Source organism: Pipistrellus hanaki (assembly GCF_964339955.1).
Source record: "Pipistrellus hanaki genome assembly, chromosome: 1".
NCBI lineage: Eukaryota > Metazoa > Chordata > Mammalia > Chiroptera > Vespertilionidae > Pipistrellus > Pipistrellus hanaki.
This window is the reverse complement of record NC_140503.1, coordinates 1658815-1684287: the sequence shown is the minus strand read 5'-3', so window position 1 is coordinate 1684287 and position 25473 is coordinate 1658815. Positions and strand designations below refer to the sequence as shown.

Genomic DNA, 25473 nt, shown 5'->3' with positions numbered 1-25473 from the left:
TCACCGGGCCTCCCTGGGCATGCAGGAGCACTGGCTTCCTGGAGGCTGCGAGCCGGAGGGGTGGACACGCCGCGGGGGATGGGCAGCCTGGTCCGAGCCAGCAGGGACCCCCCTGGCGGATCGTGCCCCCGGCCCTGCACTGGGAATTTGCGGCCGCTGGGCGGGGGGTGTCCACGCTGGTGGCGGACAAAGCAGGCTGCGCCCTGCCCACTGAGTCAGCGCCGCCGCCGGGCTGCTGAGTCAGGCCTGCGGGGCGGGGGCAGCGGGGAGGCCCCGGGGCTCGGTGATCCGGCCGCCCTTCTCCGGCCGGAGGTCGCGGCCCTGCACCCAGGGGCGTGCAGCGGCGAGGGCTGCAGTGGGTGCAGCTCCCGTGGGGATGGGGGTGGGGTGAGGGTCGGGGGGCGGCATCTCCGCTCCGCCCGGCACCGGCGGCTGAGCATCCATCCCTCCGGCTCCCGGCAGGAGGCGCCCTGGCGCTGAGCGGGGCCGCCGGCCTCGGAGCGGGGGAGGCCGGTGAGCCAGGCCCGCGGGGCCCTCCTCGGGGGCGGGCAGGCTTCCCCGCGGGTCCCGGAGGGCTGGAGGGGGCACGCGGCCCCGGAGACGGACCGGCCCGCGGGGCCCTCGCTCCCGGCCCCGCGCGCGCGGACCACGCCCCCCGCCCGCGGTGACGTCACGCGGCGCGCGGCATTGTGGGGCGGGGCCAGCCGGGGGAGGGGCGCGGACGCCATTTTCGGCAGCGGCGGCGGCAGAGCCTGCGGGGCGCGGGCGGCGGCTGCGAGGGAGCCGGGCAGCGCGTTCGGCCGGGGATGCTGCGCGGAGCCCGCGCCGGCGCCCCTCGCCCGTGACCGCGGCGTCGCTCCCGAGCGGCCGAGGCGGCGGCCGCGTCCCGCGCGCCGGGCCCGGGGCTGACAGCGCGAGCGCGCCCGCGAGCAGCACGGTGAGTGCGGCGCCGCCGGCCTCCCCTCCGCCCCGCGCCCGCGGCCTCCGTGCGGGCTCCGGCCTCGCTTCCCCGCGTCGCGGCCCCCTCCCCGCAGCCCCGCCCGGCCCTGCAGCCGCACGTTCCCACTCCGCTCGCAGCCCGTCCCGCTCCTCCCTCATCCCATCTGTCACCGCCCGCGCTCCTGCGCCGCCCTGCATCCTGTCCCGGCCTTCTCCCCGCATCCACCCCGCATCCCTCATCCCCGGCCCCGCATCGCCTCATCTCATCCCCGGCCTCACATTTTCGCCAGCCCCGCATCCCCACATCCATCCCCGCATCCCCACATCCATCCCTCATCCCCGCATCCCCTCATCCCCGCCGGCTCCGCCCCGCATCCCCACATCCATCCCCGCATCCCCGCATCCCCGCATCCCCTCATCCCCGCCGGCTCCGCCCCGCATCCCCACATCCATCCCCGCATCCCCTCATCCCCGGCCCCACATTCTCGCCGCCCCGCATCCCCACTGCGCGCGGGGGCGGCGCCCGGGAACAGCTGCGCCGGGAGGGAGCCGGGAGGGAGGCGCGCGGGGAGGGGCGCGCGGGGCGGGGGACGCGGGGAGGGCGCGGGCCGCGGTGCTTTGTCCGAATCCTCCTCTTCCTTCCGGCCGCGCCCTCCCGCCGCCCCGCCCTGCCCGGCGCCGGTCACGCTCCGGGGCGACGCGGCCCGGCCGGTGGGGAGCGCGGGGCCCTCCGAGCGGCCGGCCGGTCCCCCGCGGCCACCCCCGGCTGTCAGACTGAAAACCGTAAAATAAAGCGTTAGACAGTGAGATTGTGCGCGGCGACCGGACAAGCAGTTCGGGGCCCGGTTGCTGCTTTGTTATTTAAGCCTCTCCGTGAGCCGGCGCAGTACCTGTCACAGGGGATGCTGTAAAGTGGTGTTTTTATACAAAAGGTGCGGGAGCAGCGACCCCAGGCCCCATCTGAAGCCCGCGAGGGGCAGTCTTGCTTCCCCGGCGGTAGGTGCCAGGCTTTGAGGGCAGCTGGCCACGCCATTGCGCGGTCCCTGCCCCAACACATGGCCCGGAGCAGGCCAGGGCAGACCGTTAGGGCTGACGGCCGCCTTCCAGTTCTGGGTTTCCCCTGCGGGGCTGGCACAGGCCTGCGCGGCACTGGGTCCCGTGCCGTCTCCTGCTGTCCGTGGTTGAGCAGCGGCACCAGATATTAAAGATTCTTCTGCTGGTGTGTTGTGGGGAGCGCTGTGAGCCCATTTCTCCCTGGCCTCGGAGAGTGCAGCATCATGGTGCAGCGAGCCTGGCGCCCTGGTGTCCCCGAGGGGCGTGGAGGCCGTGACCTCACTGGCCTGGCTCCTGGCAGTGTCTTGCAGGAGCACCGGACACTCCGTGGTGAAGGTGGGGAGATTGCACCGGACACTCCGTGGTGAAGGTGGACTGAACGGCATAGGAAGCTGCCTCTGTGCCGGGAAGGCGTGCGGCCCTCCCGGGAGCTGCCTCGGCACAGTGTGCAACAGGGAAACTGGAAAGAGAAGGCACATAAAGTGTAGGGTTTGTATCGTCTGAAAACAAGTGGAATCTGATAAGAAACCAGAACTTGAACAAAGTGATGAGTAATATCCTAAGTAGAACAGGGACATTTTAAGGGTCAGATTTTGGGACACAAAATAGAAATGATGGGCATATCAAGATGGTGAACCGTGGTCTTGCTGTCTGTTGAGAACCACCGGATGGCAGGTGGGTGCTAATAGGCAGTGGGTGATGGCCAGTGGTTGTCCTGGGAGCTGCAGCCTGCAGGTGACAGGAGGACTGCCCTGAGGAGGGGATTCCACAGCGAGCTTGGAGTACAAATTGGCCACTGAGGCGGGGCTGGAGGAAGTGGTGCTGCATAGGGAAAGCTGGGGTGGGAGCTGGCTGGGAGCTGGGGTGGGAGCTGGGGTGGGAGCTGGGTGAGTGAGGTCGGCACCAGCTTGGACAGCATGCCAGGGGGTGCTCTCTTCCTGCGTGTGGGAAGGAGGCTGGAGGATCCCAGGAGTGAGGTGACATTCAGAAGGAGCTTAGGCAGCGTCAGGTGCTTAGAACTGAGATGAGACTAGTTAGTGAGGGCTCCGCAGAGTGAGGCAGTGCCGGTGGGAGCAGAGGAGCAGGTGGGTTGCAGTAGCCTTGGTTTGCGGCTGGGTAGGCGGGGGTGGGGGGAGGAGAAGGGGGTAAGGGTGGGGCTGCAGGCAGACAGGAGGGGTGGGCAGCATGGGCAGCCAGAGCAAACCACTGAAACAGTGGGTCCCCTCACTGCTGAATGTTCCCAACATCCTGTGAGCCCCCCCTGCCCTGCTGCCCCTGCCTCCCTGAGGCGCCTCTCTGGGTGTGGTCCTCACCCCCTCCTGAGCCTGCACCCCTACTGCGCTGTCCTCACCCCTCCTGAGCCCGCACCCCTACTGCGCTGTCCTCACCCCTCCTGAGCCCGCACCCCTACTGCGCTGCCCCTGTCCTTCATTATTTTCTTCCGGGGCTTCTTGCCGGCCCCTCCCCCACCTCACGCTCCCACCAGGTGGGGTTTGTACCTGTCGGATGCTTTGTCAGTGCCGGGCAGGGACCGGCTTACTAAACACGTATCGAAGGACAGCATCTAGTCAGAGGGACTTGTGGTCTCTGCGGTGACCGGGCTGGTGAGGCGGAGGGCCTTCGCACTTGGCTCTGGTCAGATCTGAAGTGTTTGGGCGGCCGGGGTGCTGGTGGCAGCTGGGGGCGTAGGGCTGGAGCTCAGGACAGATTGAAGCTGGAGACAAAGGTGTGAGAGGCGCATCATATTGGCTAAAGCCAGTGCGGGTCCTTCGCCACCTCTTCTGGAGGCCCCTCACCCTCACCGGGGGCGTGGGTGCGCCCTGGGGAACAGGAGGGCGGGGCGTGGTCACTCACATTGGTTCAGAGGTCACGTTGGACAGAAAAGCCTCTAGGACGTTATTAATGACCGTCTAATTAGTTCCGGGAATATTCTTTCCTGCGGAAGGAGGCTAATTCAGACAGTGACAGGCCCACAGAGGACCGGCCTTCCTCCCGCGGCACCTGCGCCCGTCTGCCTGCAGCCCCTGGCCGATCGCTCTCAGATGAGAGAGGAACATGGTTTATTTTGTTTTAGCTTTGGAGGCAGATGGAAGCAGCGTGGATCTCTGCCCCTGAAGTTCACTGTGCTGCTGCTAATGCAGTAAAACTGGTAACGGCGAGGCCAGCACCGCACCAGGTAAACTGGTGCTGTAACCACCTCCTTTTTTTTAAGTTAAAAATTGGTTTTAAAGAGAGAAGGGGGAGAGAGAGAAACACTGATCTGTTGTCCTTCCCGTCCATGCCATCATCGGTTGCTTCATGTGTGGGCCCTGAGGGCATCACCAGAAACCTGGTGTATCAGGGAGACTCCGGCAGAAACGCTGGGTAAGAGAGGGCAAGCTACTTAACCAGCAGGACCCGGCTGTGGGCCCGGCTTCAGACCCAAGTCTTTCACTTGCAACAGCCTTGCTATCACTAATCAGGATAATAAGGCTAAGCTTGTCCTGGCCAGGTGTCTCCGATGGCTGGCGAGTCATCCTGTATTCCAAAAAAGATTGTGGATGTTTATCTCCTCCGCCTCCTCCTCCCCCTCCCCCTCCTCTCTCTCCTCCTCCATCATCATCATCATCATGCAATTCGCACCCAGTGTCTGTGGGGGAGCGTCTGGCATGGCTTATCTGGACCCTCCTGAGCTCAGGGCTCGGGGCTGCTGGGGTGGGGGGTGTGGATCTTGAGCGGCCTTTCTCCTCTGGAGCTCAGAGCGGCCGGCCGAACTCAGAGCTTCTGGTGGAGGGGCTGGTGTCCCCGTTTCCTTGCTGGCTGGCTCTCAGCCGGGGCGCGGGGTGTGTGTGTGTGTGTGTGTGTGTGTGTCTCAGGTCCTAGCCGGGGCCCCTCCCTCTTCACAGCCACTTGTGGGGACCCTCCTGCAGCCCGGCTTCCTCTCACAGAGTGTGACTTCCAGGCCCGGATGGACAGGGCTCATGTGATTGGGTCAGGGCCGCGGCTGACCTCCCTGTCTAAGGCCAGCTGACCTGGGACTTAATTACATCTGCAGGATCCCTGCACTGCAGTCTGAGATTAGTGCTTGATTGAATGACTGGGAGAAGGTGAGGGTACACCAGGGCTAAGAATCTTGGGGGGAGGCATCTTAATCTGCCTATCCATCTCATCTTCATTGTGTTCTCAGAACCAAACCATTCACGGCCATCTTTCAGCCAACATCACAGCATTAATACACAGGAAATTCTGCTTTAAAAACTGAAATATAATTTCTATGCGGTGAAATACTAAGATTTTGAATATACTTTTCATTCAGTTTTGATTAATACATACCAAAATAGCCCAGCCCTAACTGGTTTGGATCGGTGGATAGAGTGTCGGCCTGTGAACTGAAGGGTCCCAGGTTCGATTCTAGTCAGGGGCACAGGCCTGGGTTGTGGGCTTGATCCGCAGTAGGGGGCGTGCAGGCGGCAGCCGTCAATGATGATTTCTGTATCTCTCCCTCTTCCTTTCTCTCTTAAATTAATAAAAATATATTTAAAAAAAAGGTTGTGCCAAGACCGGTTTGGCTCAATGGATAGAGCGTCGGCTTGGGGACTGAAGGGTCCTGGGTTTGATTCCGGTCAAGGGCATGTACCTTGGTTGCGGGCATATCCCCAGTAGGGGGTGTGCAAGAGGCAGCTGATCGATGACTCTCATTGATGTTTCTAACTCTCTATCTCTCTTCCTTCCTCTCTGTACAAAATCAATAAAATACATTAAAAAAAAAAAGGTTGTGAAGTGGTAGTTTTGTGTGTTTTTTTAATTAGCAATAATCGTGTCTCGGATAAACCTCATTGGCTGCGATACTGCCACTAGCAAAGCTGAGGTGTTAGTTTTTACTGCAGTGACAACACACGTGAGTTCACTTTATAAACAAGTTTACGCATGTAGGCGAAAACCAGTCAGTATGTCTCTCTCACATCGCTGTTTCTCTGTCTCTCTCCTTCCTTTCCACTCTAAAAAATAATGGAAAAAATATATCCTCAGGGGAGGATTAACAACAACAAAAAACAGGCCAGAAAGTTCCCTAAGCCCCTTGCCAGCCAGCATCATCCCCGAAAGCAACACCGTCCTGATGTCTGAGCAGTCAGTCTGTCCGCTCTCGTTTCAGACAGAGGATGAGAGGCAGTGCTTTGTGTTTTGTATTGCTTTGCATCCAGCTTCTGTCGCTCGACATAACATTGAACATCATCCCTGCTGTCGCATGAGCCTCTGCAGTCCGCTCCCTCATTCCGAGTGGGGCTGCCCGTGGACCTGCCGCAGGGGCCCGTCTTCTCTGGATGCCCCCCTGGGGCGCGTTCTGTATCGGCTGGACGCGTCCTGGGGGGGGGGGGCGGGGGGCTCGGCTCGCTGCATGGCTGACCTTTCACCAACTGCCGGTTTTGCAAAGCGGCAGTGCCTTTGGCTCCACTAGCCATGCGTTCCTGTGGCTCCGCCCTCCCCTCCCCTCCTGTTAACATCGCTGCGGCTCCGCAGGCCGCTGGCTGAGCAGTGCCTCCTCACGAGTCAGTGAGAGTCAGTGAGCGAGTCCTTGGATCAGGTGCTGGGCGCTTCCGCTCTGCCTGCTGGCCTTTGGGCACCTGCTTTTGTGCAGTGTCTGTCCTAAGGGTTTTGCCCATTTAAAAAATTGGGTTCTTTGTCTTTTTATTGTTGAATGTTGGATTTTTAAAAATCCTCACCTGCAGGTATTTTTTCCAATTGATTTCTAGTGTGGAAAGCAGGCAGGGAGAGAGAAATATGTCAGTGTGCGGGAGACATTCATTGGTTGCCTCCCACACATGCCCCTACCGGGGTGGGGGAACTTACAACCAAGGAACGTGCCCTTGACTGGGCATCGAACCACAGACCCTTCGGCCCACTGGCCAGGGCGAGTGTAGGGCTTTTTTATATTTGGGTAAAGTCTGTGTCAGATACAGATGTTGCAAATATCTTTCCCAATCTGTGGCTTAACTAATTTTTTTGACTGCCTTTTACATTTTAAGGAAAGTAGAGGCTTTATTCATTTAGTCAAAGCTTGTCCCATTTTTTTTTTATTTTACATTTTTCTGCTTTCTCTCACCCAGTGCTGTTAAAATATGGTGAAGTCCAGTGTATCAGTTTTTTCTCTTACGGTTCCTGTTATGGTCTCTGTTCATGTTTTAAATAATGAGGAAATGTATGCTGCCTTGGGATGTGAATGTGTGAGGAGAGCTGCCCCCCGGGAGGCTGGGCTCACAGCCGGTCTGACGGCCTCTCCGGAAGGAGGAAAGCACTCCACGCCGACGGGCCGCTGGGTGCCCCTTGCGACCAGCTTCGCTTCGGTGGGAAGCCGGCTGCTGGCATTTCTTTGGGAATAAACAGTCTGCCCACATCGGAGCTTGCCTCTCCACCCGCACACCTGTGTTCTGCAGGCCCACGGCCCGCGGGGCTGTTTCCTCCGCTGGTCGGCCTCGCTCGGCCCACTCACCCTGGTTTTAGGAAAAAGGGTGCTCCCGGTTTCAGGGAGCACCTGCCGTAGCGTCTCCTGCTTCCAGTTTGCACCTGCGAAGAGGGCCCGTGTCTTCGGCAAATAAACGGCCGCAGTGGCCTGCTTTTTTAAATCCTCACCGGAGGGCACCGTCCCAATAGAATTTTCTTGTTTTGAGGCAAACCATTCAGAGATCCCATTGTCCACGTCTTCGTACGTGTTGAAGAACATGTGGTCATCTGAAGGAGCGAGGGCTGGTGAACACAGCGGGAGGGTTCATACTTCCCAGGCAAGATCTTTAACTGTTTTTAACTGTTTTATTTTTTTTTTATTTTTTTTTTTTTAATATACTTCATTGACTTTTTAATTAAGAGAGGAAGAGAGAGGGATAGTTAGAAACATCAATGAGAGAGAAACATTGATCAGCTGCCTCCTGCACACCCCTCACTGGGGATGTGGCCTCAACCAAGGTACATGCCCTTGCCTGGAATCAAACCTGGGACCTTTCAGTCCACAGGCCGACGCTCTATCCACTGAGCCAAACCGGTTTCAGCTTTAACTGGTTTTGAAGGGTGTGAGGGTGCGTCATCATGAAGCAGAATTACTTTGCTGTGCCTTCTGGCCCATTCTGGTCGTTTTCAGGATCAAAGCTGGTTCACATTGGTTATTTGTTGTCGGTAGCGATCAGCATTAACAGTTTCACCTGGTTTTAGAAGCTCCCACCTTCCCAAACCCACCAAACGCAGAGCACTGCCTTCTTTCCGGAGCAGTTTGGCCTGGCAGTCAGTGTTGATGGTTGACCTGGATCAACCCATGATTCTATGCTTTTGGGATTCTCAAAATAAATCCACTTTTCATTGCCAGTCACAGTTCGATGCAAAAAAAAAAAAAAAAGACTTTCTTTTGTGCTGTTGAAGCAACATTTTACTGATGACTTTCTGGAAGGTTTCCGGGTTCGATTCTAGTTCAGGGCACATACGCAGGTTGTGGGCTGGGCCCCTAGAGGGGGGCCTATAGGAGGTAGGCAACCGATGGTTCTCTTTCATGATTGATGTTCCTGTGTCTTCCTCTCTCTTCCTCTCCAATATCAATTAAAAAAAAAAATATATATATATATATATATATAAAGACCACTAATCCCATTCCTGAGGGCTCCTCTCGAGACCACCCAAAGGCCCACCTACCCCCCCCCCCCCCATCACCTTTGGCGTCAGGTGCCATTCAGACGGTGGACTGGGTGCTGGCTCCCCGGAATAAACGGGTTGTTTTCTGCAGACACGTGAGGGCCTGTGCTTTCCCATGCCCCCTCCGGGCCGTGGCGTGTGCTCCCAGGGCCGTGGCGTGTGCTCCCAGGGCCGTGGCGTGTGCAGAGGCGGCCGGCCCGCTGGCTGCAGGCCTCCCACTGTGCAGGCAGCTGATCAGTATCTCTCTCTCACATCGATGAGAGAGCATCTCCGACGCCATGGCCCATCCTGCTTTCTCCCCGCTCCCCTCGGCTGTGTCTGCAAGAAGTACACTTCCCTCAAGAGCGGTCAGCAGAGCCGGTTCCTCCTCGTCTGTGCCCCCTGTGCAGCCATGCTCCTTTCTGAAAAGTCGATACATAAGGCCCGGCCAAGCTGCCCAGTGGTTAGAGCGTCGTCCCGATGCGCCAAGAATGCAGGTTTGACTCTGACCAGGCACACCCAAGCAGCCAGTGAAGGCACACACAAGCAGAGCTTCCCATCGATGCCCTCCCCCCTCCCCTTCTCTCTCTTTAAAAATCAGTAAAATGAAAACATGGATACGTAAGCCACACAGCATGGTAAAGTGGCTCGGGAGGCTCTCTCCTTCCTGGCCTTGCTCTCTGTTAACGTTTGAGAGAGGAGGACGGTTGTGTAAGTAAAATTGGCCCGGCGGTTGAAGATTGTGGCGCCTGCTCATGGGTAGTGTTTGAGTGTGTGAGGGGCGGTTACGAGGGACCGGGTGGAGGAGATGGGACTGAGGTCCTCCCTGCGGTGACCCGGTCACTGACAGAAATGCAGCCTCTGTGACCCAGGGCATCGCCAAGGCGGGCGGGAGGCCTGACATTGTGCTTTAAGCGTTCCCTGTCTGCTCAGCGGGTCAGCGTTTCTGTCCCCGCCCGGTGTTCGGTTGGTCGGTCTGCATGTGGCAGAGGCGTCACCTCATCCTGTGTGTGAGGTGGAGGGTTCCTTTGCCTGCCCTCCAGACAGCCGGCCAGTCAGGTTTCTCTGTTCTCGTGGTGAGTGTGAGAGGCACAGGCGTGTGTGCCCCGTGCACACGCGCACTCGTGTGGCCAGACGCACCAGCAGGACGGCAGAGCGCAGATTCTGTTCCTCTTCTGCCCCAGGGGCCCCCCCCGGAGGTCTGTGGCTGTGCCTTTGGCTCTCGGAGTGCGTGGTATCAGGCCGCCCCGCGCCTGCGTGTCCCTGAGCCAGCCTGGTCGGGCCTCCCCGAGGAGGCAGCCCGCTCTGCGAGCGGGGAGGGCTGAGGCTGCGCCGCTGGGAACTGCTGCGAAGGCGCTGCCGGCGGCGGGAGGCGCCTGGCTTCACTTCCTCCCCCGGGGACTTGGCAGTGGCCGCGTGACCGGCGAGAGGGTCGTGCAGGACAGGACACACGGGCCCTCCCCCTGCGGCTGGCAGTGCCCTCGAGAGCCGTGAGCTCTAAAGGGCTTCCCCGACAGCCCTGCCTTTTAAAGACTTACTGATTCTAGAGAGAGACAGGGAGCGGGGGCAGAGAGAGGAGGAGGAGGAAAGGAGAGAAGCATGGACTCATTCCCCCGGTCCGCGCAGTCACTGGTGACTTGTGTGTGCCCTGGTGTGCGCCGGCGGCCTGGGCCTGCCAGGGTGACTAGCCAGCGGCGCCGGCGGCCGGCAGCGCCTTCAGGAGCGCTGTGTCTCGGAGGTGAGGCTGGGCAGGAGCCTGCGGTTCAGGAAGCCACGCCACAGGCCTCCCGCCTCAGCTCATCCCCTCCTCCTCGCAGCTGCCTGCCACTGCGGCTGGCAGTTCCCTTCCGTGCAGCAGGGCGGGGAGAGCATGCTCAGGCTCAGCAGGCATTGCTGCCACTGGGTCAGTGCCTCCCCTCCTTTCTTCTCTCACTGCGGGGTTTCACACCTGCCCGGGCTGCCCTACCCCGGCTGCCCCCACTCCTGAGGGTTTTTTTAAAATTGATTTTTAGGGAGAGAGAGGAAGGAAGAGAGAGAGAAATACCAATGTGAGAGAGAAACATTGATTGTCTCCCCTGCACGCACCCTGATCGGGGACTGAACCCGCAACTTGGGCGGGTGCCCTGACCGGGAGTTGCACCAGCGAGCTTCCGGTGCATGGGCTGACACCCAGCAGAGTGAGCCACGCGCAGGGCCTCCTGGGTCAGCAGCACAGCTCACCTCATGTCCTCCACCCGCCTGGGCTCCGCTGCTCGGTCCTTCCCCTCCTCCTGCTCCGTGCTCCTCTGCTGGCGCCTTCCTCCACCTGACCGCCTCCGGGCACCTGGTCAGCACGCCAGGGAACTCCCCTCCTGCCCTTCCGTCAGGAAAACAAGACTTACGGGCACTCCGAGAACATTGTGTTCACGGAGCTGTGTGTCTGGGAAATGCCATTTGGATGTTTCGTTGCTTGTAATCTTTGGCATTAGTTTCTGTTGCTGCCATTCTTTCCATTAAAGAATTCAGTCATAAGCCAGAAAAGTCATTAAACTGGTCTGCCAACGAAAAGCAGAACCAGTACAGAATATTAAATCAAATACACGGACTTGGTATTTGCCTACAGAAATATTAATCTACAGCCTTTGCACAGTATCTTCTTAGAGGTGCGATGCACGTTGGACCTCGGCGAGGGGCCTGACTTTTGTCTCTCCGTTCCAGAATGTACGACAACATGTCCACGATGGTGTACGGGAAGGAGGACAGGCTGGAGAAGCTCACGCAGGACGAGATCATTTCCAAGACCAAGCAGGTGATCCAGGGGCTGGAGGCGCTGAAGAACGAGCACAACTCCATCCTGCAGAGCCTGCTCGAGACGCTGCAGTGCCTGAAGAAGGATGACGAGAGCAACCTGGTGGAGGAGAAGTCCAACATGATCCGCAAGTCCCTGGAGATGCTGGAGCTGGGGCTGAGCGAGGCGCAGGTAGACGCTGGGCCGCGGCGGGCGGGCGGGGCGGGCTCACGGCGCGCGCTACCAGAATGAGGCTCCTTCTAGCGCCACAGAGGGCTATGCGTGTTACATTCATGACGGCTGGTTTGGGCATGTCTGAATTTAAAAAAGCAGGGCCATCGTGTGCTTTGGGACTGGATTTGGCTGCACACACCAGAAAACAGAAATAGTGGCTTACGTGGCATAGACTGCAAAGCCAGCCCCAGGTACTATCCCAGCCAGGTCTGCGGCTGCCGGTCACCAGGGACCCCAGGCTCTGCCTGTCTCCCGACCAGTACAGCTCCACGGCAGCCCAGGGCCCACTCTAGCACCCCCTGGAGGGCAGGAAGGCGCGCAGGGCGCTCCGCTCCACTCGCTGCAGGACGCTCCGTGGCCACGCGACTGGGGGAGCCTGGGAGTGCCAGGATGCCCCTTACAGGGCCTGCTCTAGCAGGAGGGAGGGGGCCTGGCTGTCGGCCGCAGCTGCTGGCCTCTGCGGCCCCAGGCAGGGCTGTGTAGATCTGACCGGCCTTGGTTCTGTCGTACCTGCACAGTCACGCGACGGGAGTGTGCGGTGGCCCTCGCCCCAACTGGGCTTGGCCAACACACTTTAGGTACAACTAGGCACTGCCTGGCTTCCTTCCTGCTGGTGGGCCTGGAGCAGCTGCTGCCAGCTGCCAGCTCCATACCGTGCCGCCCTCGCCCTCGCCCTCGCCCTCGCCCTCGCGGGTCTTCCTCCTGAGCCTGCTCAGCGCCAGGGACAGAACGGGAGCTTGTTCAGTGGCCAAGAAGCTATTGTGCTGCCAGTCTGTGTGGAAAGTGATGTGAACCTGAGCTGCTTCTCTAGTCTGGCAGATGTGGGTTAGGAAGGAAGGAAACTCGCCTCTGGAGTCTCAGCTCTCACAACGAGGAGGGTCAGGAAGCGGGCAGGCAGGTGGCAAGTCTGAAGAGCACAGCCCGAGGCCAGCGTCCCCGCTTCCTCTGGGGCTCCATCCCTGATGCTGCTCAGGGCCCGCAGGCACTGTCCTGGGCAGCCCCTCGCTGGGGCTGACTGTGCTCATGGAGCACCAGCGCCCTGAGCCGTGATGCCAGCGGCAGAGATGCCTTCCCCGCCCGCAGCACCTGGAGGATCTGCTGCCTCCCTCCCCCGCCACCCAGCCCCTCCCAGAGGGACCACTCTGCACACTGCTGCAGGCAGGCACACACAGTGTCACGTGGGGCATGGTCACGAGAAATTGAGTTGGAGCTGTCTGGATGGAAAGTAAAAATGCATTTTTATCAGAAGAGTAGCTTTTCTCTTTTTTCTCAAAGAGTGTGTCCATTGCTAGTCCACTTGAGATGCTCTCAAACAAAGCACACGTCTATTTTCTGTACATGTCTGCCACTTGCTACTCCTGCGTGTCCCGTGTGTGGCCGTGACCGAGGTGGACACGGAGTCCTGACACGGTGCATGTGGTGCTTGGGAAACGGCCGGGTGGGGAGGCGGGCGGGGACCGCTGCCGCAGCCTGCGCCGTCTGCAGGTCATGATGGCGCTGTCCAACCACCTGAACGCCGTGGAGTCGGAGAAGCAGAAGCTGCGTGCGCAGGTGCGCCGCCTGTGCCAGGAGAACCAGTGGCTGCGGGACGAGCTGGCCAACACGCAGCAGAAGCTGCAGAAGAGCGAGCAGTCCGTGGCCCAGCTGGAGGAGGAGAAGAAGCATCTAGAATTCATGAATCAGCTAAAAAAATACGACGACGACATCTCTCCGTCGGTGAGTGGTTCTGGAGGGCGCGGTGCTGGTTGTCCCTGGGATGTGGGAGGGGCTTCAGCACAGGGCCAGGGGCTCCCCTCAGGGAAGCACTGAGCAAGATCGTGGGTTGCGGTCCTGGGACTGAGTCCCTGGGCAAGTCATAGACATTCTCTTTTTAAAAGTTTTAATTTTGTTTTTGAACTTCATTTTAGTTTTTTTTTTTTTTTTTTTTTTTTCTCTTGAGAGAGGAAGGGAGAGGGAGAGAGAGAGAAACATTGACGTGAGAGCAAAACATTGATCTGCCACCTCCCACACGTCCCTCACCAGGGATCCAGCCTGCAACCTGGGCATGCACCCTGACCAGGAATTGAACCAGCAACCCTTGGGTACACAGGACGACACCTAGCCAACAGCCACACTGGCCAGGGCCTTTTTCTGTTAATTCTCACCCAAGGATATGTTTTCATTGATTCTGGGGCAGGGGGAGAAGGGAGGGTGAGAAAGAGAAACATTGATCTTTTGCCTTACATGTGCACCCTGGCGGGATTGAACCCACACCCTGGGTATGTGCCTTAACCAGGGATCAAGCCCACAACCCTGATCCTTCGGTGCGAGGGATGAGGCTCCAGCCACTGGACCACCCAGCCAGGGCCAGAGAAGTTCTCTTTGCCGTATTCTTCCCACGTGTGCTTTTAGAGGAAGGGTCAGAAAATGTAAAAATATTGTAACTGTCAGGCCCACGGCAGAGAGGCAGCCTTGCCTGTGACGGGTCTGCCCGCTGCAGTCTGGCGCCCTGACCCACTGCGGTCTGGCGTCCGTGCCCCTCAGAGTCAGGCTGACTGGCGGATGGTGCTGTGGGCCTGACTCTCTGCGGAGCCGGCCTGCCCGGACACCGGGCTCTCCTGCTGCCTTCTGCTCCCTGAGGCCTGCCCGCTCACCTCGCGGTGTCAGAATGTGCGGTTTTCCAAGAGCTCAGCTTCCTCCTTTTTCTGACTGTGGGTGTTGATCCAGTCTTGATTATTTTTCATCCAGTATTGTTTCTGATTCGGGTAACTTAAGACACACACACCTTTTAAGTGTTAGATCACAGAGGAGTTGATAAGATGGAAAGAGAATCCCACCTGCCCTTTACCCAGTGTCCCTCGCGTCACGCCTCACACGCCTGTGGTACGTGTCGCAGTGAGCACAGCTGCCGTTTCAGCAAAGAAGCAGGCACTTGTCCTGTGGGTGTGAGGCCGCTCTGAGCCTCGGCCGCAGTCGGGGTAAGCTGAGACAGGCTGCTGCAGTTCTTGTTCCCCGTCCCAGCCCGTCCTTCCTGCCCAGGCCCGTCCTGAGTCTGCCCTGCATTTGAGCGCCTGCTTTTATTTTATTTCATTATTGTTTTTTGAGCTCCCATTTTTCTTTTCTTTTCTTTTTTTTTATAATAATATATTTTATTGATTTTTTTGCAGAGAGGAAGAGAGAGGGATAGAGAGAGAGAAACATCGATGAGAGAGAATCATTGATCAGCTGCCTCCTGCACACCCCCCACTGGGGATGTGCCCAAAACCAATGTACATGCCCTTGACTGGAATCGAACCCAGGACCCTTCAGTCCACAGGCCAACGCTCTATCCACTGAGCCAAACCGGTTTCAGCTGAGCTCCCATTTTTCTTGTCTTTCTTTCTTTCTTTTTTTTTTTTTTTTTTAATATATTTTTATTGATTTTTTACAGAGAGGAAGGGAGAGAGAGATAGAGAGCTAGAAATGTCGATGAGAGAGAAACATTGACCAGCTGCCTCTTGCACACCCCCTACCGGGGATGTGCCCGCAACCAATGTACATGCCCTTGACCGGAATCGAACCCAGGACCTTTCAGTCCACAGACCGACGCTCTATCCACTGAGCCAAACCGGTTTCGGCTGAGCTCCCATTTTTCATTGCCCACTGGTACTGGGCCTGTTCACTACATAATCTGTGACCAATGCGTCCCACACGTGTGTCTTCAGTCTGAACCCTCATCCTAAGCAAACAGACAGTACCCTGTGTCAGCTCGGGCTGCCACACAAAATACCGCCAGCGGGGTGGCTCAGACCACAGACACTTCTCCTGTCCTGGAGGTTGGAGCCCGAAACGGCACCCGCAGGACTAATGTCTGGTGAGGACTCTCTTCCTGGCTTGCAGACGGCGACCTCGCTGGGTCCTCACGGGGTGGGTGGAGGCGAGAGAGAACACACTCTGGTGTTCCTCACACCGAGTCACACTCCGCAGCTGGAGGCGGCCCAGCGCTCCCGGCCTGTGGGGACATCCCGCAGGTCTGCGGCTGCAGCCACGTGGGCTTCACGTGTTCACGCGTGTGGTTTTCAAGGAGGACTTATTTCAAGGGAGAGTTTCCCTGCTCTGTTTGATCTTCCTCCGAACCCAGACTGTGGATAATCCTGTTCTTGGTCTTAAGAATGAACCATCTTTTCATAGCTTTTTAAAAACATATTTTTATTGATTTAAGAGAAGAACGGAGAAGGAGAGATAGACATCAATGACGAGAATCGTGGATCGGCTGCCTCCTGCATGCCCCACACTAGGGGATCGGCTGCACCCCGGTTCTGTGCCCTGACCAGGAATCCACTGAGTCCTGGTGGCCGGGCTCAGGTTTTTATTAATTTTTTAAATATCTTTTATTGTTTTTTTATAGAGAGGAAGGGAGAGAGATAGAGAGTTAGAAACATCGATGAGAGAGAATCATCGATCAGCTGCCTCTTGCACACCCTCTACTGGGGATATGCCCGCAACCAAGGTACATGCCCTTGACCGGAATCGAACCTGGGACCCTTCAGTCCCCAAGCCGACGCTCTATCCACTGAGCCAAACTGGTTTCAGTGGGGCTCAGGTTTTTAATAAAAAGGCTGTAGCACAGGTCTTAGCCCTTTAAGTGAGGTCGTTCTGGGTTGGCTTCCAGGAGGACAAAGACACCGATTCCACCAAAGAGCCTCTGGACGACCTCTTCCCCAACGACGACGACGACCCCGGCCAAGGAAGTACGTGGGCGGGTGCTGTGCGCGGAGGGGGGTGCCGCACGCAGGGGGGGGCTCCGCGCGCGGAGGGGGGCGTCTGCGTGGCTGTGACTGCACTGCCCCTCGCAGGGGCACGTGCACGCTGGGATCGCCGGTTTCCCCAGAGCCTCAGAGCGTGCTTGTTGGGATGTAGTGAGGGTAGACCAGCCCCTCGGCATGGGCCAGGCACAGTGCTCAGCGGGGTCCCGGTTATTGGAGGGAAAGCCAGGGAGGGCAGCCTGCCTGGGCCGAGGGCATCTTGTTGCGGGGTGTGTGTGTGTGTGTTGGGGGTTGTGGCACCCGTGAGGGTGCTGCTGTTACAGCTTGCCTAGGGAGTGCCGGACAGGTTTCGGGGTGGGGGGGTGGAGGGGGCGGGGCGAGGGGGCATGTGCCGACCGGGCCAAGGCTGAGGGGAGTGTAACCAGGAGCCGGGGACCCCGTGCGCCGCTGACGCGGCCCCTCTCTGCAGTCCAGCAGCAGCACAGCAGCGCGGCGGCGGCCGCGCAGCAGGGCGGCTATGAGATCCCGGCGCGCCTGCGCACCCTGCACAACCTGGTCATCCAGTACGCCTCGCAGGGGCGCTACGAGGTGGCCGTGCCCCTGTGCAAGCAGGCGCTGGAGGACCTGGAGAAGACCTCGGGCCACGACCACCCCGACGTGGCCACCATGCTCAACATCCTGGCGCTGGTGTACAGGCGAGTCCGCCCTCCCGCGTGGTTGGCCTCCCTGTTACCGATGTCAGAGGGATAGAAACATCCACGATGAGAGAACTACTGATTGGCTGTCTCTTGCATGCCCCCTACTGGGAATCGAGCCCGAAAACTGGGCATGTGCCCCTGACCTGGAACCGAACCAGAGACCTCTTGGTTCCTGGGTCGAAGCTCAACCACTGAGCCACACAGGCCGGGCTCAACACACAGTTTTGAGACCCACGTGTACGTAAGACTTGGGGTGGTTTCTGTGTGGCCCTCGGGATGACACGGAGCTCCTGTTCTCAGGGGGAGCTCAGCTTCTCTCTGCTCAATGGCCCTGGACAGAGGCTGCTGTCCAGAGCCTGGCTGCTCTGCGCCTCCGCTGCTCTTCTGGCAAACGGAGCCGTGAAGGCCCCGCGCGCAGTGCCAAGGGGAGGGCTGGGGGTGAGGCCGGGTCTGCCTGGCAGACAACACCCCCGTGCCTCGTTGCAGAGACCAGAACAAGTACAAGGATGCCGCCAACCTGCTGAACGACGCCCTGGCCATCCGCGAGAAGACGCTGGGCAAAGACCACCCCGCGGTGAGTGGCTCCTCCCGCTCCTCTGGGCTCTGGTTTCCCTGGTGTCTCCGCCGACTCACGTCCCCTTGAACCCACAGGCGGTGAGCTGCCTTTCCACTAGATGGCACAGGTAGGCCTCCGCCTCCGCCCGGCGCCGCGGGACTGGCACGGCAGGCCAGGCACGCACACTCCCTCCAATGGAGCACGCGCTGTAGCTCTTGATCCGGAATCGCATGCACTTGTGTAAATTCTCCCGAGGAATCGGCGTCCTTCGCTAAAGTCCCCCATTGGCACACAGGCTGTGGCGCTGTGTTCCCGGGAGATTCGTCACAAATCAGACCCGCCGATGCTGATTGGTGCTGAGGCACCGGGTGTGCCTGTGATCTCTGTCCGGGGAATCGCGCTCTTGCTTTTGATCGACCTCGCTGTCTGTGCCTCACCTATGCATCCTCACCTCACTCACCCTCTCACCACCCCCCCGTTGCAGGTGGCAGCAACTCTGAACAACCTCGCGGTGCTTTACGGCAAAAGAGGCAAGTACAAGGAGGCGGAGCCGCTGTGCAAAAGAGCCCTGGAGATCCGGGAGAAGGTGGGGCTCGCGTTGCGTGTCATTCCGTATTTACCCGCTTTTACTTACTGTGAGCTCACTGTGCTGGGGGCCGTGGCTAGGAGGGGCACGCAGGTTTCAGCTGTGAGTTTGGGGCTTTTAGGGGACTTCCATTTCACCATTTGACAGAGGACCACTGACGGGGGCAATGAGAGGAACTCGTTCCACAAGAGGGTCACCCTCAGGGAAGCAGCCGCCCTGCAGTTCGGTGTGCAGGGGCGGGGCGGGGCGGGGTCCCTCGCCGCTGCGGGGCCAGGAGTGGCTGCTGAGGGCGGGCTTCTCGGGACTGGACGTTCATTTGACAGCAGGCATGTGCCTGCCCGGAAGAGAATAGCCACCAAACAGGCTTCTGCAGCTTTAAAAAGGGAACATTCTTTCCAGACCAGAGGAGGGACTCAGCTGTCCAGGAGGCCAGTGGCCGTCTCCCGCGGCGGCGGCTGCGGTGCCGATGGTGCTGAAGGGTGGCGTGTGCTTTCAGCGGCTCCGCGGGCGCGCTCCGGGTTAGAGACGCAGCGCCCGCCGAGCAGGGATGGCTGGACGCTTCGCGGTGTTTCCGGGGAGGGGAGACCAGCTGCCCGTCCTCAGGCCCTGCTTTTCGGACGGTTGGGCGGGAGGCACAGGACGGGATGCGGCGTTGCAGGCTTGGTCGGCGCCTCGCCCGCTCCCGCACACGAGCTTGACCTCTCAGTCACGCACGGAAATGCTGGTGGAGGGCCGGCCGCTGCTGGGTGGGAGTGGGTGACCTAACAGACCAGGAACACAGCCCCTTCCCCAGAGCACAGGCCGCGAGACAGAACCTGGGAACGTAGGGTCCTGTTGGCTGGCTTCTGGTTAGAGCCAGAGCGAGAGGGGGCTCCTCCAGGGCCTGGGCATTGTGGACGCTGCCCCCAGCTGGAGGTGTGCGTGGAGCCGGCAGGAGCTGCGTGCAGAGGCCCGGCAGGGAGAGGAAGGGGTGTGGGCAGGGAAGGGGAGGCGCGTGCCTCCTGGGACGCATAGGTGAGGCACAGACGGAGAGAAGGGATCGAATGGAATCGCTTGCTCGGGTGAGTCCTCCAGCAGGGCGGCATTGGGAGGAACTGGTGGCTGGGAGTTGTGATGAAAGATGAGCTGATTCATAAGGGAGCTTAGGTAGTGATACTTGCAAAGAAAGAAAACGGGGTGGTGTGCTTCTGAGCTAACTGGTGGGCCGGGCTGAGATCTCCTTAAATTGGAGGGAGGGAGTCCCACCCGCGGGTCTGGGATAGGGGAAGGGGCGGAGGGGGGCTGCTGATGGCGCTGGAGACGTGAGGGAAGTGTTGGGGTGATTGCAGGGGACCTGGGTCTGCACGGAGGGCGGGCTGGAGGGCTGGCTGGGCGGGAGCCCGGCAGTTCCTGGGAGGTTGGTTGCACAGGAAGGCGTCAGACAGGAGTGGCTGTTTGGGCTGTTCCAGGACTTGGCAGTCATAGTAGCAGTGGCTTTAGAAAAACCATTTCCTCCTCAAGATGCATGACGTTCCCACCACGCAGGGTCTGTGTTATGAGGATGAAGGAAGCTGAAGCACGTAAAGGAACCAGCCTCTCCCGCCCCCAGAGAGCCCCCACGTTCGGGCTGCGTCACTGTTATCACGGCCCGGGAGCTGCTCGGCAGCGCAGCCTGGAAAGGAGGCCTCGTGTGGCCACGAGGGGAGCGTCTGGCTGGTGAGCCGGGCGGGGTGTGACGCCACGTTCTGTCCTCAGGTGCTGGGGAAGGACCACCCGGACGTGGCCAAGCAGCTCAATAACCTGGCCTTGCTGTGCCAGAACCAGGGCAAGTACGAGGAGGTGGAGTACTACTACCAGCGGGCCCTCGAGATCTACCAGACCAAGCTGGGCCCCGACGACCCCAACGTGGCCAAGACCAAGAACAACCTGGTAGGTGGGCGGCCGCGCGGGGACGCCTCCGGGCCGGGACGCTTCCCGCCGAGCTTCCCGAGGGCCGCGTGCCGTCCGCGGGGAGGCTGCTGAGCTCGCCCTCTCTCCAGGCCTCCTGCTACCTGAAGCAAGGGAAGTTCAAGCAGGCAGAGACCCTGTACAAGGAGATCCTCACGCGTGCGCACGAGCGGGAGTTCGGCTCTGTGGACGGTAAGGACGCCCCCGTTTCTGAGCGGGAGCCGCTGCCTGCTGCCTGGCAGTCCTGATGCCAGCCTGCAGCTGGTGCACCCACGGCGGCACAGCAGCTTCAAGATGCGGCTGACCTGAGCGTTAGAGATGCCTCTCCAGACGGCGCTCGGAGGAGGGGCGCCGCTGTGCTCGCGGCACGCTGGTTCGTCTCCCCGTGACTGCGGACACGCCGCTCACCGGCATCTCAGCTCCGGGGCGAGGGCCACCTGCCCAGCTTTGCACGCTGTCCTCCCAGAGTCCACGCCTGTGTCCGGCACAGCCTAGGTGCACCAACTCTAGAAAACCTCCCTGGAGTCATTCATGCTTTCTAGAATGTTCTCACGGGGCTGGCGTTCTCAAAGCGCACATTCTCCACCGGCCAGGCCTGCCGGCTCCACCACACCCTCAGCATCTGGGCGCCTGGGCTGTGCTGGAGCGAGTGCCGTCAGGGTCCCAGGGGCTCCGGAAACCACGGGGATGTGAGGCACTTGCCTCCCTTCGCCGGGCGCGCAGGGGCGTCCGGAGAGGGCGATGCTGTGGTTGTTAGGCTTGTTTGCTGCGAGGTCGCTCAGATTTTAAAGCTCCCGAATGCTCATGACGGCCCTCGCTGGTGTGGCTCAGTGGATAGAGCAGACTGAAGGGTCCGGGGTTCAACCCCTGTCACTGGGGTGTGGGCTCGATCCCCAGTGTGGGGCGTGCAGGAGGCTGCTGATCAATGATTGTCTCTTCACTGATGTTTCTCCCTCGCTCCCTCCCCCTTCCTCTCTGAAGCCAATAAAAACATTAAAAAAAAGAAAGTTTCCTGGTGGGAACCCTCACGATGTCCGGTTTGCTGACGCCTCCCAGGCCTGGTGCATTTCCCCCCACACCTTCTGTCCCCGCGCCGCCGACCGGCCACCTCCGCGCTCGTGGTGTCCTGTCCCCCAGTGTCCCCCGTGGGCATGGCACCCGTGCGCGCGGGAGAAGTCTCCCCTGAGGAGGTCACGGAGCGACCGGAGCCTTGCAGCCCTGGAGCGTGACGGCTTCTCGCGGGCTGCCCGCTCCAGCTGACAGTGTTGTCTCTCCTCAGACGAGAACAAGCCCATCTGGATGCACGCAGAGGAGCGGGAGGAGTGCAAAGTGAGTTCCGTCCCGGGGGGCTCCGTCCCGGGGCTCCCCAGGTTCGGGGCTCCGCGGGCTCGGGGCTCCCCAGGTTCGGGGCTCCGCGGGCTCGGGGCTCCCCAGGTTCGGGGCTCCGCGGGCTCGGGGCTCCCCAGGTTCGGGGCTCCGCGGGCTCGGGGCTCCCCAGGTTCGGGGCTCCGCGGGCTCAGGGCTCCGCGGGCTCGGGGCTCCGCGGGCTCGGGGCTCCGCGGGCTCGGGGCTCCGCGGGCTCGGGGCTCCGCGGGCTCGGGGCTCCCCGGGTTCGGGGCTGCCGGCTCGCTCACACCTCCTCTCCTCTAGGGGAAGCAGAAGGACGGGCCGTCGTTCGGGGAGTATGGCGGCTGGTACAAGGCCTGCAAGGTGGACAGGTGTGTGTTTCCCTGCACACAAGCTGGCCGGGGCCGGGGTGGGCAGCGCCCTCCGGTGTGGCTCCTCCTCTCCAGGGGCCCACCGTAGATGGGGTGGAGGTGATGGGCATGTACAGAGCTTGCCTTCTGGGTAGAACACGCTGCTGTGCATTCACATGGCGGCGTCCAAGGCTGAGGTCCACATGTCAGAGGGAGCGGGCCGCGTGGGGACACAGGAAGCGGCCGTAGAGCCCAGGCCTGCAGCCCTGCGGGAGCCAGCACATCACCAGCACCTGAGGGATGCCTCAGAGACCCGGAGCCGTAGCCCCCTCCTCGCTGCCCTTGGCCTCCATGTCTGCTGAGGACAGTGAGCACCCAGCGGTGCCCGTGCCTCCCTCACCAGGCTGCCGGTCTGCTTCCTCCCAATGGAACCCGCCCGCTTCCTGTCTGTCCGCTAACTCCTCCTCTAAGCGCCGTTCCCAGGCACCAGTTCAGGAGTCTGGCCCCTGGCCTGGGTCCCCGCGGCGCTTGCAGGGTGCTAGAGGGGCCTCCGACTCGGTGCAGCTGCTGTGTTCCGTGCCCCCGAGCCTGTCCTCAGGAAGGGCGTCTGATGGGTGACAGGCTGTCTGCACCAAATGACGGCCCCTGGCAGGCTGCTGGCACAGTGCTGAGCACAGGTCCCTGCGGCTCTGTCCTCCATCGCATGCTAGTGGTCACCTGTGTGTGTGTGTGTGTGTGTGTGTGTGTGTGTGTGTGTGAGGGGGGGGTGTGTGGCTCCCTCTGTCTCCCTCCGCGCCCTCTCTGCCTGACACGGGCTCGCTGCAGGAAGCGTGGTGGTCCCCAGACAGCCCGCGCAGCCTTGGTGGCAGTGGCTGAGGTCCGAGCGGCCGGGCATCTCTGGAAGGGGAGCTGGGGTGGGGGAGCTGCTGTCCCCTTACTGGGAAAAGGGCCGTGGAGCCTGAGAGCTGTTCTCACCAAGCACGAGTCCTCGGGTCCCGCGCTGCTGGCCGCGGCCCTCTGAGGCATTAACAGTCTGCCGTGTCTGCTCTCTCCTAGCCCGACCGTCACCACGACGCTGAAGAACCTCGGGGCGCTCTACCGGCGTCAGGGCAAGTTCGAGGCTGCGGAGACCCTGGAGGAAGCCGCCATGCGGTCACGCAAGCAGGTCGGTCAGACCCTTCTCTTTCTAACACGGCTCCCTGAACCTTGAACTCAGAGGTAGGCAGTCCTCCTTCAGCGTGTACAGAGGCGGTGGTGCTGTGTAAGTGCTGTCCGTCTGGCCAAGGACACAGCAGCAGCAGAGCCTCGGTCTGTGCAGTCTCCAGGGTTAGGGACGGGCGCCCAGAGCGGGGACAGCGTGTGCACACGTGTTGGGGGGCTAGTGTCCAGGCGTGTGAAGACAGAAGGCCCTCGGGCACGGGGTGCGGAGCCCCTGCTGGGCGCCTCAAGGGCGGGGCAGGGCCCGTGCAGTGAAAGGTGCACAGCTGTAGGCGGTTGGGAACGCGGTTTAAAGCCACACGCACACCTTCACACCGCGGCTGGCTGCGGTAAGAACAGGACGGGAAGACAGTAACTGGCACCGTGCGTGCTGCGGGCCGTGACCGGGCCGCCACACAGAAAGCACCCTGTGAGCCAGAGCCAGCTGTGGGTCCGCTCTGGAGAGGCGCTGTGGGCGCGGAACAGCAGGGCCTCCGGGGAGGACGCGCTGGCAGCCGCTGACCCACCGTAGCCGTGTCCCAGGTGCTCTGTCCACGGACACCTGCTGGGTGGGTGCTGATGCGTTAGCACCCGTTCAGGGCCGCAGCAGCAGCTCAGGCCGAGGGAGGTCCCTGCACAGGCGTTGCTCCATCCGTGAGGCACCTCCAGCCTCGTGCGCCGCAGCACGGGCTGGGCTGGAGCGAGCGCTCCAACAAGCGGACAGAACGTGGAGAGCGTGGACTCAGAGCAGGCGGAGCAGGACACTGTTCCCGGCGCGGGCCGTGCACACTGGGTGCGGGGACTGCGAGGCCTGGCGTGTGGGTTTGGGATGAGTGGGTGACGCACAGCACGGCCTCTGGCGCCACTGGACTGACTGTCCCCGTGGTCCAGGCCTGGAAACCCCACGGCAGCAGGTGTCTGCACGAGGGTTCTTGGCAGTAAGAGGAGGAGCGACAGGCGTGTCCTTCCCCGCTGAGAGCAGTGGTGCCTGACAGTTGAGAGGTGGATAGAGCAGATAGCCAGACCTTCCTGTCTCGGGACCGTTTCCTGGCTGAGGAGCACGTGGTCGGGCCGGGCTCCCGAGGGGAGGGCCATCGCCCTGCGAGCACAGGAAGCGCTGCTGCATGTCAGCGGTCACAGCTAGTGCAAGCACGTGTGCAGGGCCTCAAGGAGCAGGGTGCCTGGTGCTCAGCGCTTCTTACGGAGCGTCCGCTCTGGACGGGCCCTTGTCTTTCCCGCTGGTCTTCGGTGTCGCGCTGGGAGCGCAGTGACCCACGTGTCTCCAGCCTGGGCGGCGTGAGCGTTAGACACGGCATTCCCATCTCCCACGAAACCTCCACATAGGAGCACCGGGGGCTCACAGCCGGGACCTGCCGGCCTGTTGCCGGCACCACCTGGTCCCGGGCGTGTGTCCCGCCGCCATCGGGTCTTTGTGGCGCCTTCCCAGTGAGCACGCCCAGGCCCTTCCTGCTGGGCACCCCGCGCGCCGCTCCCAGCTCGGCTGTGAATGAGGGAGGTGCACGGGCTCCGGGAGGCAGCCCTCAGGCACGTCCCCGGACACGGGTCACTCCTGTGGGGAGCTGTGTTCTGGTGACGGTTGTTTGGAAACCCCATCAGCTGTGTGCTAACAGGCGAACCCTCCCGCTGACTCGCAGGGTCTTGACAATGTTCACAAACAGAGAGTGGCCGAGGTGCTGGGCGACCCCGAGGGCTCGGAGAAGCGCCGGAGCCGGGAGAGCCTGACCGTGGACACGGTCAAGTACGAGAGTGGCCCTGACGGAGGGGAGGAAGTGAGTATGGGCGTAGAGTGGAGCGGGGTAAGTACCGCGCGGCCTGGCGCCCACAGTCCTCTCCCTAGACTGCTTCCCTCCGCTCCGCTGCAGCTCCGCTCTGAGTCCGTCTGCGCTAACCCGAGCCGCCTCCGAGGGGTCCTCTCCCCCCGACTCCGCTCCTGTGCTGACTGAGTGTCCTGGTTGCCTAAGGCACAGCCTCCTCTGGTTTACTTCAGTCACAGGAAGCGTGCAGGGACTAACCCGCTTGTTAACTCCCTCTTCCCTCGCTAACCCCAGCACCCGTCCCACGGCCCGGCCGCCCTCGGCCTGCTTGGGACTCCTCTACCGGCCGGAGGCTGATGCTTCCGGCAGCACCGTCTAGGGAGGGAGCGGGCAGGGCAGGCAGGCTCGGTGGCCGCGCTTTGTATCCACCGTGGTCCTGAGCGCCACGGGTTTTCGGGTCCAGAAGCCGGGCCTGTGGCTCTGCTGCGGCCTCCCTCGTGGCGGCCGTGGGGGCTGGTGCAGGGGGCGGCAGGGAGCAGTGCAGAGCTGGCAGCTGCGGGCTGTCTGGGGCGGGTGGCTGCAGGGAGGCTTTGCCGCCCAGGTGCGCTTTGGTTTTTGCACCCTCCGCTGTCAGGCGGTGTTTGCCCAGTAGCTGGGCTCTCCCGTCTGAGTTTAACCCCGTGTCAGCCTC

At 61.0% G+C, this 25473-nt stretch overlaps 1 protein-coding gene across 14 annotated transcripts in view; it reads left to right on the top strand.

The window, feature by feature from the left end:
• The first annotated feature begins 703 nt into the window (after nucleotides 1-703).
• The window catches only part of KLC1 (kinesin light chain 1), a 34921-nt gene continuing 10151 nt past the window's right edge, over nucleotides 704-25473 (top strand). For 3 of the 14 annotated variants that reach the window (XR_014796052.1, XM_084896155.1, XM_084896151.1), the window contains exons 1-13: nucleotides 705-937; nucleotides 11320-11581; nucleotides 13109-13339; nucleotides 16254-16332; nucleotides 16817-17042; nucleotides 17532-17619; nucleotides 18086-18187; nucleotides 19922-20095; nucleotides 20206-20305; nucleotides 21393-21442; nucleotides 21764-21831; nucleotides 22867-22975; nucleotides 24687-24797. Coding sequence is in view for 10 of the 14 variants with exons in the window: in XM_084896155.1 (XP_084752281.1) it covers nucleotides 11321-11581; nucleotides 13109-13339; nucleotides 16254-16332; nucleotides 16817-17042; nucleotides 17532-17619; nucleotides 18086-18187; nucleotides 19922-20095; nucleotides 20206-20305; nucleotides 21393-21442; nucleotides 21764-21831; nucleotides 22867-22975; nucleotides 24687-24797 (1599 nt within the window). In the remaining 4 variants the exon portion in view is untranslated. Of the gene's footprint in view, nucleotides 938-11319; nucleotides 11582-13108; nucleotides 13340-16253; nucleotides 16333-16816; nucleotides 17043-17531; nucleotides 17620-18085; nucleotides 18188-19921; nucleotides 20096-20205; nucleotides 20306-21392; nucleotides 21443-21763; nucleotides 21832-22866; nucleotides 22976-24662; nucleotides 24825-25473 lie in introns of all 14 variants that reach the window. The other 11 variants (XR_014796053.1, XM_084896153.1, XM_084896157.1 and 8 more) reach the window with 5 other exon arrangements.